Source organism: Xiphias gladius, chromosome 12, assembly GCF_016859285.1.
Source record: "Xiphias gladius isolate SHS-SW01 ecotype Sanya breed wild chromosome 12, ASM1685928v1, whole genome shotgun sequence".
In the NCBI taxonomy this organism is placed as follows: Eukaryota; Metazoa; Chordata; class Actinopteri; order Istiophoriformes; family Xiphiidae; genus Xiphias; species Xiphias gladius.
The window spans coordinates 17,658,710-17,673,721 of record NC_053411.1 but is presented as its reverse complement, the minus strand read 5'-3'; the positions used below and the strand labels follow the sequence as shown (position 1 = coordinate 17,673,721).

General features: G+C 40.6%; 2 protein-coding genes and 2 long non-coding RNA genes across 5 annotated transcripts in view; 2 read left to right on the top strand and 2 right to left on the bottom strand.

Annotated features, from left to right (window-relative positions):
• The window catches only part of slc10a7 (solute carrier family 10 member 7), a 14,030-nt gene extending 12,051 nt beyond the window's left edge, over nucleotides 1–1,979 (bottom strand). For both annotated transcript variants that reach the window (XM_040140393.1, XM_040140394.1), the window contains exon 1: nucleotides 1,850–1,979. In XM_040140393.1, coding sequence (XP_039996327.1) covers nucleotides 1,850–1,949 — 100 coding nt within the window. In that variant the 5' untranslated portion in view covers nucleotides 1,950–1,979. The remainder of the gene's footprint in view (nucleotides 1–1,849) is intronic.
• Nucleotides 1,083–3,297, top strand: LOC120797102. Its single transcript, XR_005708453.1, has 3 exons — nucleotides 1,083–1,175; nucleotides 1,768–2,166; nucleotides 3,164–3,297. It is a non-coding gene; the product is annotated as an uncharacterized LOC120797102 (long non-coding RNA).
• Nucleotides 3,298–4,401: 1,104 nt separating this feature from the next.
• ttc29 (tetratricopeptide repeat domain 29) lies at nucleotides 4,402–11,277 on the bottom strand. Its single transcript, XM_040140392.1, is given in 13 exon segments — nucleotides 4,402–4,838; nucleotides 5,156–5,245; nucleotides 5,637–5,760; nucleotides 6,600–6,691; nucleotides 7,303–7,388; nucleotides 7,991–8,203; nucleotides 8,451–8,506; nucleotides 8,508–8,625; nucleotides 9,041–9,204; nucleotides 9,367–9,426; nucleotides 10,271–10,342; nucleotides 10,788–10,897; nucleotides 11,191–11,277. Coding segments are annotated over 12 exon segments (1,335 nt in total). The 5' UTR covers nucleotides 10,880–10,897; nucleotides 11,191–11,277; the 3' UTR covers nucleotides 4,402–4,670.
• Nucleotides 10,835–14,561, top strand: LOC120797101. The gene is made up of 3 exons (XR_005708452.1): nucleotides 10,835–11,244; nucleotides 12,374–12,494; nucleotides 12,975–14,561. It is a non-coding gene; the product is annotated as an uncharacterized LOC120797101 (long non-coding RNA).
• Nucleotides 14,562–15,012: the final 451 nt, after the last annotated feature.

Here is a 15,012-nt window from a genome sequence, read left to right as displayed (position 1 = left end):
GTATAATACCTACGATAAAAAAAGTGTGTAATCGTGAATTTGGGAAGCTGACACCGCAATGGAAATAACATATATTGACTTTTAGTGTCTTATCCTGGGGCATGCTTGACTTTCATGGAGAACATCTTGTTCCTGTTACCTGCTTTTGAAGTTTATTTATTTATTTCAGTTTAGTTTTAGTTTTTGAACTCATATGTCCCTCTCTGTTCTATTTGTACACGATGACCATTTTGTTAATCATACCCACAGGTGAAGATATTTTACAAATGTTTCAAATCCCATGGTAAGATGTTCGTCCTATTCGATCGAACATCGTTTTTAGTGATTATTTAAACAAAACCTTTAAAAAGCTCCCTGACGACTAAGCAAACTCTGTCTGCCGAGGAAGACCGTCAGATGCAGTTGAAAGCTGCGGAAAAAGCTTGTATATTACAATTTTTTTTCCTCAAACAAAAATTCAAAACATAGCACACCTGTTTTAGAGAGATTTATTAACTTGTGCTGTGGCTGATTTAAGCAGAATTTAACACGTGTAACATTTAACACCAAGTGTGTTCTTCCAGGACTGAGGAGCTCAGCAAGAAAACTAACTAACTAACTAAATAAATAACAGATAGAAATGGGAAAAGCAGCAACATCTCAGAATGAACTGCATTAACTTTTGAGCAAAAATACTTGGATGAAAGTACGCTGCGGTGCTATAGTGATCCTGTTGTTTTACCTCTGAATGATTATGAAGCACTTGGCTGCTACATCTGCTCTAGATTGGAGGTTTACAAAGAGCACCTGAAGGCAGCACCCTGACAGTAGCAGCGCAGGAGCTATCTAATCTACAGGATATGATGTGGATGTGTGGGCGAATGCACTTATCAGATAAGGCAATAAATGTGTTTTCTCAGTGAAATTACCACTTTGAAAACATCAGTTTATCCCTATCACAACTTTCCCTTTCTTGCCAAACCAGGTTTGGGCCACCGGGGCCGTTTCTGGTGGGTCACACCTGACAAAGTCCACTGCGAAGTTTAATTATGAGTCAATTAAAAAAGATGCGGTGTGAGCCAGTAAGATCGCCTCATCGTGCCCGCGCACATGGCAGCGCGGGGTGGTAAGTAACATCCAACCGAGGGGTGTGTTGACATTACCGCTGCTGAATGCAACGTGTCATTCAGTGCCAGGTAGGAAACACACACACACACGCGCGCGCGCGCACACACGCACGCGAACCACTGTGAGGGAGAATGTACTAGCTCCAGTGCGCGTCACTCTATCGCTTATGATTTATAACGAAATTCCATTTAAAAAATCCAGAAATTTACAGTTATCTTCCTTTTGCTCAAACATGCCCATGAATCGTGCTATTAATTAATACATGACCATAATCAGTAAGATTCAAACTTTATTTCGGCATACTTCACCTACACGAGGTAATCCATATCTAGGTAGAAATTCCAACTTGTGCATCAATTTGCTTGGAGTTGCTACAGTCCGCCGTGCCTGGCGCCATCAGAAAAACAGTTACCCAAAGTCTAAAAGTTGGCAGTTTATTGATACTAAAACGCTGGCTAGAGATCCATCCCCATGCCGATTCCTTCAGTGACTCCCAACGCTCAGTTTAAGGTCTGAAGTGTTTCCCTACGAGATTGTGTGTGACCATGAGCAAAGAGTGAAAATAAAGATAGGAAACTCTTTCCAAGCCTGGCACTAACATGCCGAAAGTAGCAACCTCTGTTCGTTAATTTAACACGGATTCTGGTGTTTGTTGGACAGTTGTATCCGCATGCGGATACTTTTAAGGACTGTGGTGAACTTCAGTTGTGGTTAAGCGGTTCCCAAACTCCGACCCACTCACCTCCTCTGACACCGACGCTGGGCTGCAGTTTGGCCGCTAAGATGACCAGCACTATCCCGATGATGAACCACTCCTTCCGTATCCTCGCCAAGAGGCCCATGTTTCAGCCCCGGGGTTCACCGGATCACCCCGCCGGGCCCCTGTCACACCAGCCGGACCCAAGTTGTACAACTCCTCAGCTTCTCCTCTGGAGGTTTTTCTGTCAGGAAACAGAAGCAGCGCAACCGGAGCTTTTTTTCCGGACACATGGGCCTGACCAGGCCGTAAAGACTGAAGGAGAGGCGCAGCAGTTTTTTTTTCCGATTACCGCGTTACAGGTAAAAGCAACATGTACAATACGGCAAAAGCATAAATAAAACCTCATATAGCATTAAAGGAAACACAGGTAATGCACAGATAAATAAAAATGTATGGGTATAATTTTAACGATTTTCTTATAATGATATTCTACCAAATAATACTATGTATGTTTAACTTTTTTTAAATTTACAAATTTAGAAACACATTTTAATTAGCTAAATACATAGTGATAAAATAGAAAACAAGTATTTCTTTTTTGAAACTTAACCAAATGAATGACAAACATTTAAATAAGCTATTAAGCCAAAATTAAAAAAAGATGTGTATGAACTAAAAATGTTTTTATTTTATCATTGATAAAGGAATGAATGGCGTCATTAAAAGTTAAAAACCAAGAAAAAGTTATAATATATATTTTGGGTACAAAGCTGTATAACTTCGTCCGTTTTACAGAATAACTCATGATGCAACAGTCCATAAAATAAAATGTGCTCACACACATAAAACTGAATTACTAATGTAAATAAATATCATTTACTTGAATACAAAAATGCTAATTAAAAGAAATATTAAATCAATATTGGATTATTATTTTTAATTTAGTTTTTTTTAATCAAACATAACATTAAACATAATCAGTAGTCAGTATATGATGGTACAGAAAGGTAAATAAATGTTTCTAATGTTCTTATAATCTTTATAATAACTACACACACTGATAAAATAGTTTCCTTCTAATAATTCACTTTTTTTTTAAATTTCACTGGCACTGGTGTTATCCAGGGAAAGTGTTTACAACATCTGTTTTTTCCAAAAATCGACATATACCAACAATGAGATCATAAATTATGCAATATAATTTTAGTCAACACAACTTAGTTCTAGTTTTTACCACTTCCTGTCTGGATAGAAGCAGCTCTGTAATTCCAGTATTTCTATTTCATTAAAAAAAATACTGTATAATTAAAAAAGTTTGGATTGGTATTCAAATAATCATCAAAGTTTCTCTACTAGGTAACAAAACGGTTCGTCTGGAGTGTTGCGGCTTCCCACCGTCTCGTTTCTCTCCTAAATGATGAGTAACATTGACTATTCAAGTTTCAGCATCATGGTTTTTATTATTATTCAGACCTTCATCCTCCTCCTCTTCGTCATTTCCTCTGCTCTGCTGCACAGACACAAACATATGAGCAGCTGACGGGCAGCAGGAGTGACTGACTGCCCAATCTTCTGTTTGTTCACATGGTTTATAACGAGCTGAGTTTTAATGGGATGATTATATTTGTTTACCAGATTTTCCGTCTGTTTTATTAGTTAATTATCCTACAAACAGATGTGATCTGGTGGACAGAGCTCTCTCAAACCTGACATCAGCTGATTAGGAAATCTGCTACCTCCACCGTTACATAATGTTTGTTTTTTTCAGCTGTTAACCGTTATGCTACGTCCATTTGCTTGAGAGATAGTCTGATATGTCATACTTCCACAATTCCAAGTGTTAAATGTTGACTGATGGAGGCAGTCTCTGACCATTTCTATGACTTTACGAAACTGACAATCTGACGTTCACACTCACTTCACGCCGTGATTGCTCAGCTGTGCGGAGGTGAGAAAGAGCCAGGGTTTGAACTTCTTACTCTAGCTCTCTTTCTTCAGTTGTTAAACAACTATCTGTGGCACTTTTCATTCGAACAGCTGAGTGCAACACTATAAATTCCTTCCAGGAGAGACTGTTTGAAAATATGCACCGATATCTCCATATTTAAACAATATCATGTCTCCCCCCATCTAGGACGGCCAGCCCTGTACTCCACCTTCGAGTGGGGCATTAGGATTAACGGTAAACTCTTCTGATTTCTGAGATGGTTGGACAACACGTCGTGCTAACTACTCTTTTCTAGCCTTTAGGCACAGAGGCGTTTTCACGGCAACCCATCCATTATAGTAATCTATCCAGTATATGTTGAGATATTTCTGGCCAAGCGTAGCATTCACAGCAATAGTCAAGCCCATGGGAAAACAGAAATTTTCCTATTTGAACTGAACTAACTATTAAAGTCATTCTTTTTGTTTCTTTGTTTTGTCCTACCCAGAGTCAGACGAGATAAGTGGACGCCTTTCTTTTGTCTCTACTTGCAGTTTTAGTCTGCAGATTAGACGAGATTAGCTCACGTCATGTCTGTGAATTGGATTAGATAAAGGTCCTCTGAAGAGTGGAGAAATACAGGTTTACACGTCTCTCATGTGTTTATTAAGTCACTAATTTGACTGTTAACAAGGAAATGAGATTATATCAAAGAATGCAGTATATGATACATATATCAAACAGCTATGTCATATATGTACTTTTTATATTTATGTGCTCTAAAATGCTGCTCAATGCTATGGGAACAATGTATTAAACCCTGTGTATTCGAGGAGTGTTTCTCTACATTCATTACAGTAAACTGTCTATTTTAAGGAATAATCGACAGTGTATTGGTGTCAGTAGAATTAGTCGGTATCATTATCTGACAGGGAGTTAGTACCAGGCAGCAGCAGTAGGATCTGTAGAGTCTGGACTGAGCTCCCGACATCCTCTGGTCTCTTTCCAGGCCACCAGTCGTCGCAGGGCCGTGGGAGAGGCCGACTCCACGTCAGCGCTGTACTTTCTGATCAGGGAGTGAGCGCGAGCACTGGCCACCAGCACCTGACAGAGCCAGAAGCAGACAGAAGAACGGCTGTTAATATAAAGCATATGCTTTACATCGATTGCAGTGCTTACCTTTATTTAAGCATATTTATCTGCACGGTTTTATCAATCATCTCTGTTAAATAAGCCACTAAAAGGACCTTACAGTGAGGGAGTTTTCTCAATATTCAGAATGTGTTGCAGGAAGTCCAATGACAAGCTTCCTATTTCCGGTATGAAATCTGAAAGTAGTATTGATTCTGTACCAACATACTGCTGTGAGACAGTGTGATGAGACCCACACAGATATTACAATTAAAAAAAACAAAACTTACCTGTGCTCTCTGCAGCTGAGCCATGTCTCCCACGTTACAGGCAACTTCATAACCCTGATGGAAGCACTCACAGGCCTTCCTATACTGACCCTATGGAGAGAGAGAGAGAGAGAGAAAGCTTGGTGCCACGAAAGTGGAAAATTAAACCTCCAATGCAAAAGAAACAAAGAAAATTGTTGTGTTTGAGAGGTAAATTTGAAATAGTTTCCATCCTGAGAGAACAGGACATTGCCTGAAGTTCATTCTAATACAATGAATAAATGAAAATGTTCATATATTTTCAATAAAGTGCTTCAGAGACTAATAATAACTTTAAACAAATGCGTTTTTGTTATTTTGTCAAAGAGGAAAACCCTTTTTTTGGATCATTTTGAGATCTGTGAGCACGTTGTTTTTTTTTGCTAACTGCTAAAATGATCTATTTATGGGTTAATAATCACATGTATCAACGTGTCTATCTGTGTGTGTCTGTGTCTGTTACCAAGGTGTGGTAAATATTGCCCAAACACAGGCAGGCGTCTGCCAGGTTGTGTTGCCGTCGGTTGCTTCGAGAGATCTCGACTAACTTCTCCAGACACTGGATACTCTCGTCTATGTTTCCCTTACTGTCTCTCACACACACACGCACACACACACACACACACACAACACACCCACACACACAAACACACACACGTATCAAGGTTATGATGTGTTTGCACATGTAAATATCATATCCAGATTTCAAACACCTGGATAAGCCCTTATACCAGTTTTGAGAAACCTGACTATTCTAGAAAGAAACAGGATACTGTTGCATGTATACATCTTATTTCTGAATGCCGCCGACTACCTGCGCGGCTGCTACTTCAACTAAGAGACATAACAGAAACAAAAACATCGGCGGCAGCAAAGGCATCTCATTTTTGGAGCAATAAAGAAACTAAATTTTGGTTTTTGGCAACGAAAGCGTTAAATATACTTGGTAATTTAGATGGGAGAAAGCACTGAAATGCTGACAGGTCACAGGACGCCTGTTTCCCAACACGTACAGTGGAACAAGCCAGGTCATGGTGGGTATTACGAAAACATTACTACATACACGACATATAAGATACTATGTATAGTGTTAAGGCTCCTATAAACCAAAGCCAAATAGCCACAGTCAACTTAATTTAAGGTTAACGGTTACAGCAATGTCAGATTAATGATTTCAAAATTGCTGGTTTGTGTGATGGGTCTAATAAGTATACATCCGTGCAGTCATCAGTAACCAGGATACTAGTATTGATCATCTCTACAGGGTTCACTAATTTCTCTGTGGTCCATGTAAACGTTACAGCCCGACTATGAATAAATCCTGGACAAACCTCATAACTGGGACACTCATTTCCATGTAAACGCACTCAGTGATTGAGGATGTGTGTGTGTGTGTGTGTGTGTGTGTGTGTGTGTGTGTGTGTACCTTTCCATGGACTTGGCCATAGCCTTGTAGGCCTTTCCCAGTCCATCTGCATCCTGCAACGTGCCGCAAATCTGCATGCAAGTGTTGAAGAACTGGACACACAAGGTTTTATTACTAAATAAATAATAATCTTATCCCTTTTAAATGATAAGTCTGGTGGAACTCTATATTTTTTTATTGTCAGTAAACTTCATGATTAGACCCAAACCAAAAATGAGCATATCCTACAAACAAGTATTGCGTGTATATCAAAGGCCTGGTGTCATAGAGCTCCATTGTTGTCCAAAAACTATTAAAAACACATCAGTGAGCCACAGTGTTGCTCTGGGTGACATGTTCCTTCATCGTCATGGACACACACGCTGTCCTACTGTTGTTAATAGTCACTACAGCACCAAATGTGGATAAATCCTCTGCTGAAAATAGTCCCCAACACATGCACTGTTTCCTCCCGTTTGAGGAACGTTTGATAAAAAACTACAGTGAGCAGCCGTTTAAAGGAAATTACTGAACCTTTTTTAAGATTTACATCCTCAGTAGGAAGCAGTGAGCTTGGAGCTGAGAGCCACAGACAGAGGAGGGAAGTCAGAAAGTGTTGAGAGACGGACTAACACATCGTTGGTTTCAGTCTTTTTAATGGTACATGATGATATTAAAGACTCTCAAGGTAATCTTTACCACACACACGCACACACTCAGGTACCTTTTTGGCTGTGTCGTGGTCTCCCGTGCACTGATAGGCCAGCCCCAGTCGATAGGCGGCCTCCCCTTCGATTTGTTTGTCTTCAGCTGAAACAGACACAAGTCACTACACGGGTTTCCTGCCCCGTTGTATTGCACTGTATTCCAAAGAACTCGTCTGCTGTGGGTTTAAACACACTTGCTGTTTCCTCTCCGAGAAATGAACAGCTGAGAGAATTTGGGTTATTCTCAGCCTTTGGTAATTTATCAAAAAAAAAAAATAAAAAAATAAAAAAAATTACATATAATTTATCGCTGTCCACTGAAAATTCTCCACTTTAGGTGATTTTATATTTATAGATATGCCAGTTTATTAGGAACAGCTAGGTAAAGGTCATAATTTCCAATGTAAATTTAGAGAATCTACCGAGAGTATGAAAAATGCACTGTCAAAAAGTCGAGGATGTTTTTCAAAGACGATGAAAGTCAACATTTTCACAGGACAGCGACGACATGCTAATTGGAACTTAAATATAAGAGTGTTCGAATCTGAAGCGCGAATGTTGCAATCAATGTTGAGTTCAGTTTACTGCTCTCTTTTCCTATGTCTATATAAGTCTATTTCTCCCTCACTCACACCACCTACTTTTTTTCAATATGTTCTACGTATTCAGTATATGCTCAGACACACGCTGACTGCCTCCACCTACACTCAGTGGCAATGCTGTAGCCCTTGTGGAGAAGCTCCAGGGCTTCGCTGTAGTTTGCAGCATCCAGCGGCGCATCGGCTAGCCGGTTGTAGATCCCCCACAGCGTCTGGCGTGCCCGGAGCGTCAGGGGCCGACCGGTTGAGTCCAGCCAGCCGCCATCCTCAGCTTGCTTGACGCACAGCTCTGCCTGCTGCCTCGCCTCCTCCAGCTCTCCTGTAGGACCGAGAGGATCTTTCCGCATTGTCTCACCTTTAACTTCCATAATCATGTCTGTTTGTAATTTTACTCTCGTCGTTGTGATTTTACTTTTGCCATTTCTCTGTTCATCCCTGCAGTAAAGTTCCAGAGACTTTTAAAATCTATGCAAAGCGTACTCAAGTTTTTACTTACTTTGTCACCCAGTGTGTGTGTGTGTGTGTGTGTGTGTGTGTGTGTGTGTGTGTGTGTGTGTGCTGTCCACCTTGCTGCAGGTAGAGCTCAGCCATGCAGGCCCGGGCCTCCGTGGCTGGTCTCGAGCCCCCCTTGCTCTCTGTCTGCACTGCTGTGGTAGAAGTGCAAACTCAGCGACAGATCTTCCGGAGCCGAGAAGTACCGACCCAAAAACAGACGCTGCTCACACACCACGGACCAGGAACCTCCACACACAAGCACAGACAAAGGAAGCATTGTGAGGGGAAAAACCCTGCTAGCCCCGATGTATGTCAATCTACCTGGCAAGGTGAATAACAAAAGTCCATATAGAAAATCCTTAAATTTACAGGGAACTATCTTATTGACACGTATACCCATTAATCTGACCACTAATTTACATCTTACTATGAGAAAGGGCATTTAGTCTTTATTTGGGGTACATCCCCATACAGGAGGCAGCATGTATTTATGTGTAAATTCAACATCATTTATCAGCTAGCACACAACTTTATGTTGTCAGAATCTACCTATTTCATTCAATATACTATGTATTACCACTTGTAGAGTGCATGTATTTGTCTTACTTTCTACTGACACAAATTTAAAGAAATCATATTGCACGCGTGTATGTGTGTGTACCGGTCCTTTCAGCCTGCTCGGCCTGGCTCAGGTGCCGCCTCATGGTCTCCAGTTTATCTCGCTGTTCCTGCAGAGGAGTCTGAAGCCTGAGAGCTGAACCAGGTTCGGCCTCCGCCCTCAGATCCTGATCAGATTGCAGCAGAAGGAAGAGCTCCGAGAACGACCTGACAGGGGGAAGAAAGAGAGAAGGCGGAGAGCTGCGATTGTGCGCGTTGTAACAGACACTCGGCTGCAATGTTTTAGAAGAATGAGAGAATAAACCAAAGATTGAACACCACTACTCAAAGATGACAGACACGTTTAAAAACAGACGGGGATAGAGATACCTGTGGTAGCCTTCTTGAAGCATCTGCACACAGATGTTCTGTTTCAGACTGTTTCTGAACCTGGACAAAGCAAAATGTGAGACAGGGAAGAACAATGTGTCACAGTCTCACAATAAAATATCAAAATGGTGACACTAAAATTTAAACTGAAATGTCTGCTGAAAGTCGAGATTTCTGTTATGACTTTTAGCAGCGGAGGGTGCACTAACCCTGCTGTTTAAGACAATCATCCATTCAGAATTTATTCATAAATAAATTTTAGTACACTTAGTAAGTGTAGTTAACCAGTGTTCAGTTTCATAACTGATTCTGTCGGTTTTGTATCTTACTGAAAAATAGAAAAGCACTTCACCCTTAAACACCCATTGCCCTTTTGAGCGTGGTCCTTCTAAATGAAAATAAATGGGCTAGTTTGGATTGGTAGACCCTTGCAATAAATTGGGAGATAAAATTTTCAAGACTGATTAGATTGGTGGACTGCCGCACTGCTTTGAAAGTACAGTGACACCATAGTTTTAAGGTTTCACCTGTATACACTGCTATGCAGATAAAAACAGCAATAAATACTAAAAAGTACAGCACACAGGTAAATGTCAAGGTCGCTATTGTCATCACAGCCACTTTCACAGCTGGTAACATAACATATATTTATTTATTTAAACCCGTCAATAGCCGATGGAGTAAAAGATCTGATATATCAGGGGAAAACATCCGTCCCAACAGATTTACGTTTTGTGCTTGCATCTTGCAGGTGGAACAGTGGCAGGTAAAAGGTTGAAAATCCCAACATGCAAACTGAGTGTGTTGTTGATGGGAAGTAGACAAAAATAAACAATAAAATTCTTATAAAAATTCCTCTGAATTTGTCTGTGCCAAAATCCACCTGGTTACCATGGAGACTCACTGTGCAATTTCTCCCTTGGATTTGAGGATTTGAGCCGATTTATCCAATACTGACTCCATCCCTTGCTTCATCCTGCAGACCAAACAGAAACACAGACACACACACACACACGCGAACCACTGTGAGGGAGAGTCCAACAGCTCCAGTGCGAGTCACTCTATCTTGTATGACTAATCACGAAATTCCATTTAGAAAATCAGAAAAATTAGTTATCTTCCTTTTGCACGAGCAAAGCCATGAATTGCGCCATTCATTTATACATTACCATAATCATTAAGATTCAAACTTTATTTCGGCATAACTCACATACACAAAGTAATCCATATCCAAGTAGAAATTCCAACTTTACTCAAATACTGTCCTTAATGTGAGGCAAAAGAACCACATTTCACTAAAAATATTTTAAAAAAAAATACAGAACAATTTAGTGAAAAATTGGAATGTAAAATGTTTATTTTAAATGATTTATATGCTTTTCCACTTCTTGCACCTTTGTGTCATGTCTCTTTAAACCCACCTGTGCCAGGTACCTCTACTCCGTTTGTTGCTGTTGGTGGTAATTTCCGGTAGAAACGGGCCGGTGCACCGGCGTGCTGCAGCTGTGTTCATCCTCACCCGTCAGCCACACTAAAGGAGACAGAGGCCCAGCAGATAATCACTCTCTGTAGCTGACAACCATCGTTACTTGGAGTCCTGTTGGTTTCGTTCTGTTTTTACGTTTAAAAATTACGGCCAGGCAGCGTTTCACACAACATGGCTACCTTTCATTTGCTGTTAAATTGTGTTACTTACAAGCTTTGCTAATTTTTCTAATTATTATTATTATTATTTTGTTTATGTGTTCTGATATTTGCTGCTCCCGTTAAATAAAAATAACAGTGACATAACAGTGGCTGTGACATTATCTGAGCATCCGTTACCTCTACCTGCCGATGAAGACCGAGAGATGTGGTAGAAAGCCCAGGAGAGTACCAGTAAGCAGACCTTGACCTGGGACTGTTTTGTCAAGGTCAAGAATGAACTTTAATGCTTCCCTTTTAACCCGTCGTGGATCAGAAGCCCGACATTATATTCCGTAGCAGCTGCAGAGCTAAAAGCTAGTATCGGGACCTGAAGTTTTATCAAACTGTGAAATTAACAAATCCCGTACACGTTAACTTCCTGTGTTTGTGACATGACTTTGTATGCGAGGCTTGGACTAAAAATACCTGATTCTCGGGGGTGAAAAGAGGCCATTAAACTTGAAGCTAACCCCGTGAGTTAGCTTGGCTAACGTTAAGCAGCTTTTTTTTATTTTTACCGTTGTAACTCGCCCTGCGCAAACTCAAACTTCCGTTTACAAACGTTATTGTTCGAGTAAAACCGGTATTTTTCTTTTTTCTCGCTCTCTCCAACGACACTACGTTGAGCTCGGAGCCGAGAACAGACGCAAAACAACGGCAGAAATGTGAACGTACCGCGGCTGAAACCGGAACTTTTCCGGCTCTCAACGTTTTTCAACGCGTCCGCGTCCAGTCGGGTTTTCGCCGTCGCCGTGGCAACGCGCGCGACGGGGCCGCGTCCCAACACTGACAACGCGCTAGGCTCCTTCCTGGTGCCCGGTTCCATTCAGGAATAACTCAACCTTACCCCCCACCCCCCATTGACGGAGACACAAAACCCTCACGACCACGTTCGTTTCGCGCTTCTTATTCGGCTGTGACAAGCTGATGGTTTTATCCGGCTAAACTAAATCAGCCGAAGTGCAATAAATTTATCACAGACGTGCACACATGTTACTTGACTCTACAACCGACTTTACAACCTGCTGCAGCATTTACATCTTCACATCTGAACCTTCTGGCACTTCTTGTTTTTGTTCCACAGCTGTCTCTCATTTTAAATTTGTTACTGTAAATTCTACATTATATTCTTATTGTATGTCGTATACTTGTTGCTTTTATATAATTAGTTATTTTGTGTTGTATATTTGTGGCTTTTATTTTGTTTTGTTTTTTACATTTCTGAATGATTTGGCACCCGATTGATGATGCAGCTGCAGTTTCATCGTCAGAAACAAACACAATGAAGTCCTCTTAAATTTTTTTTTTTTTTTACTTTCAGGACTGTCCATCATTTCTCAACACACTCCGTAGCAGCCTCCCACGAAGCATCAGATGAGCCAAATCGGCGCACATCTTTAAAAAACATTGCCTTAAAACAACGATTTAAAAACGTTTGCTCCGTGAGTCATACACTTATTTCTCCTTGTTTTTCATATTATCTTCTCTGTATTTTCTATCTCACTCTCTCCCCTTTTCTTAATCCTGTAAAGTCCTGTGAAGCTTCTTTTTTTAAAAAATGTTTATTAAATAAAGTTTGCTTGCTCTTTACGGTCCATCGGTCATATTATTACTGGGCAGTCATTCAACCTTTATTCAGACTGGGACGTCCTAATGGGAGCCATTCATCTTCTTCTGCAAGGACATCCAGTGTATATAGGACAAGAGGAAGTTACAAAAAAGCAAACACAAAAAAGCAACAATTAAATAAAAGTTAATGGTAAAAGGATAAAGAGCATCAAATCAGTAATACATAAGTCTAAATACGCCCAAATGGTAAAGGCCTAGCTGTATGTCAAAACACCATTACATAGGCATCTGCATGAGAAATAAAAGAAGATTTCCTGTCGAGGTAATACAAAACACACTATTTTTTTTTTCAGATGCTGGATGTCTTTGGAGTGAAACATTTCCATCTCACCGCAGCTGGGATGGAAACTGTGTCATGCTCGCTCTGCGGCGGTGGTGGATGTGTCTTTCTTCTTCAAAGAGTCGCAGAGTTTCCAATAAAGTTTCGAGTTCAGGGTGGAAATCAGCCGCAGCTGAGACAGAGCGGCTGTTTCCTGTCGTTCTCCGTCGCATGTTCGCCGAGTATCTGGCTCTGATTTGCTGTCGAGTGAGACTCTTGGGCTTCGGCTTGTTTGTTCTTCTCCTTCTAATTAGCTTGAAGTGTAATTTGTTCATTAACCAGCATTGCTTTTGAAGAGAAAAGTTACCAATAACATAAACGGTAGTGCACATAGTTGGTGGTGTGACACCAACTGCTGTGTCCGTGTTCCTACTTCAAATTAAAAGCATTGAACAAATACAGTCCTGACATTTACAACACCTCTATATCTTTTTCATCACTTGCTCCCTTCTTTGTTACTGTTGCTATATGCGTGTCAGGCTCTCTCATCTTGCGCCAGACATAATGTGACAGTAATATGGCATTAAGTGCTATGTGCTGATAATAAAGGAAAAGAAGATGAACTGAAGTAAACGACACAGGGTCTTAAACAAACAAAAAGAAGGTTTTGCAGGCTGTGCAACTTATGTTTTCTCACGTTCAGATGTTGGCCATCACACTCAAATTTGCTATGTAATTATGCCTTCTTTAAGGGCTTTAAGCTTTGTATGTGTCAGCATGTTGAGTGTCAGAGAGATTCCCTCATGTGCCTGCATGGTTCAAGTCACGTAGAGCCTCCATTTGTTTATCTCTGCGTTTTCTGTAACAACCACCCAGACACACACACAAACATACACAAACACTGACAGCCCACACACCCAGCTCAGTTAGTAAGATAAAATGGACGTCTTTGTGAAACCAAATTTAGCTTTCATATCGAACGAATCTCAATTTCCCTGGGTGAAATGCTAGATTAATCTAAACTGAACCGAGGTCAGTCTGACAGAAGGTCAGAGGTCAAGGCAGGCTGGGTGTCACTGACCTCTGCGGCATCACAGCAGATCGTGGACGGTGGTGAGAAAGCTCCAGGATCAGCTCAGAAAACCAAACACTCAAGTATCTTGGAGAAAACTTCAGTAGTTTTTCAAAAGTGAAATCGTGTCCTTATGTTTTTCTTGTTAGTACAGAAGTTAAATTACGTCAACTTCTTTAATATTGACTGAAGAGATATTGGAGGAAGAAACAGGCTCATCGTTTTTTTTATTTGAGGCCATAAAATGCCCAAATTCAAACATTCTTTAAAGCTGCAATAATCGATATTTATATATTGAACCAGCAGCGTTTTAGTGTCTTTCAGCTCCTTGTTTGGGTTTTACAGGCCTTACTGCTATAGTTCGCTCTCACCGCTGCCATAGAGTCGTTTTTGGCCTCAGCAGGCAGCTGTTTTCAGAAAAAAAGCAACAAAATCCCATTGTCCACTACCTGCTCGGCGGCAAACACTAGCAACTCGCTGGTGAACACAGTGGAGCATTTCACGGCTGAAGAGCCAGATATTTCCCTCAGGAGTTGGTGGAGACCAAAACCAGAGCTAAAAGAGAAGGAATACTGGACTTAGATTCACACAAACATGACTCCAAATGAATGAAAATGTTGCTCCGTATCTGCTGGATGTGTAAACAAGCAGCAGTTTGTTAACAAACCTTCCATACACGTATTAAACATTTTTCTTTGATGGCTGAGACTGTAGAACTGTTTGAATGAATTTCTTGTCGGAATATTTTTAAATCAGAAAGAATAAAGTAAAATAAGAAAAAATCTTTCAGAGATGAACAGTGAACTATTGGTGTAATAAACTGAGTCTGGCATCACTTGTGTTCAAACGCTCCAATAAAGTCGAATTTGTCGTTCAGACACAGCCATAAATTTTACTGCCTCAATTTCCACTACACTGTTTTATCAACAAACTCTTAAATGGGGAAAATTGGGTTACAACTGGCTCTGACTGTGTGTGTGTGTGTGTGTGTGTGTGTGTG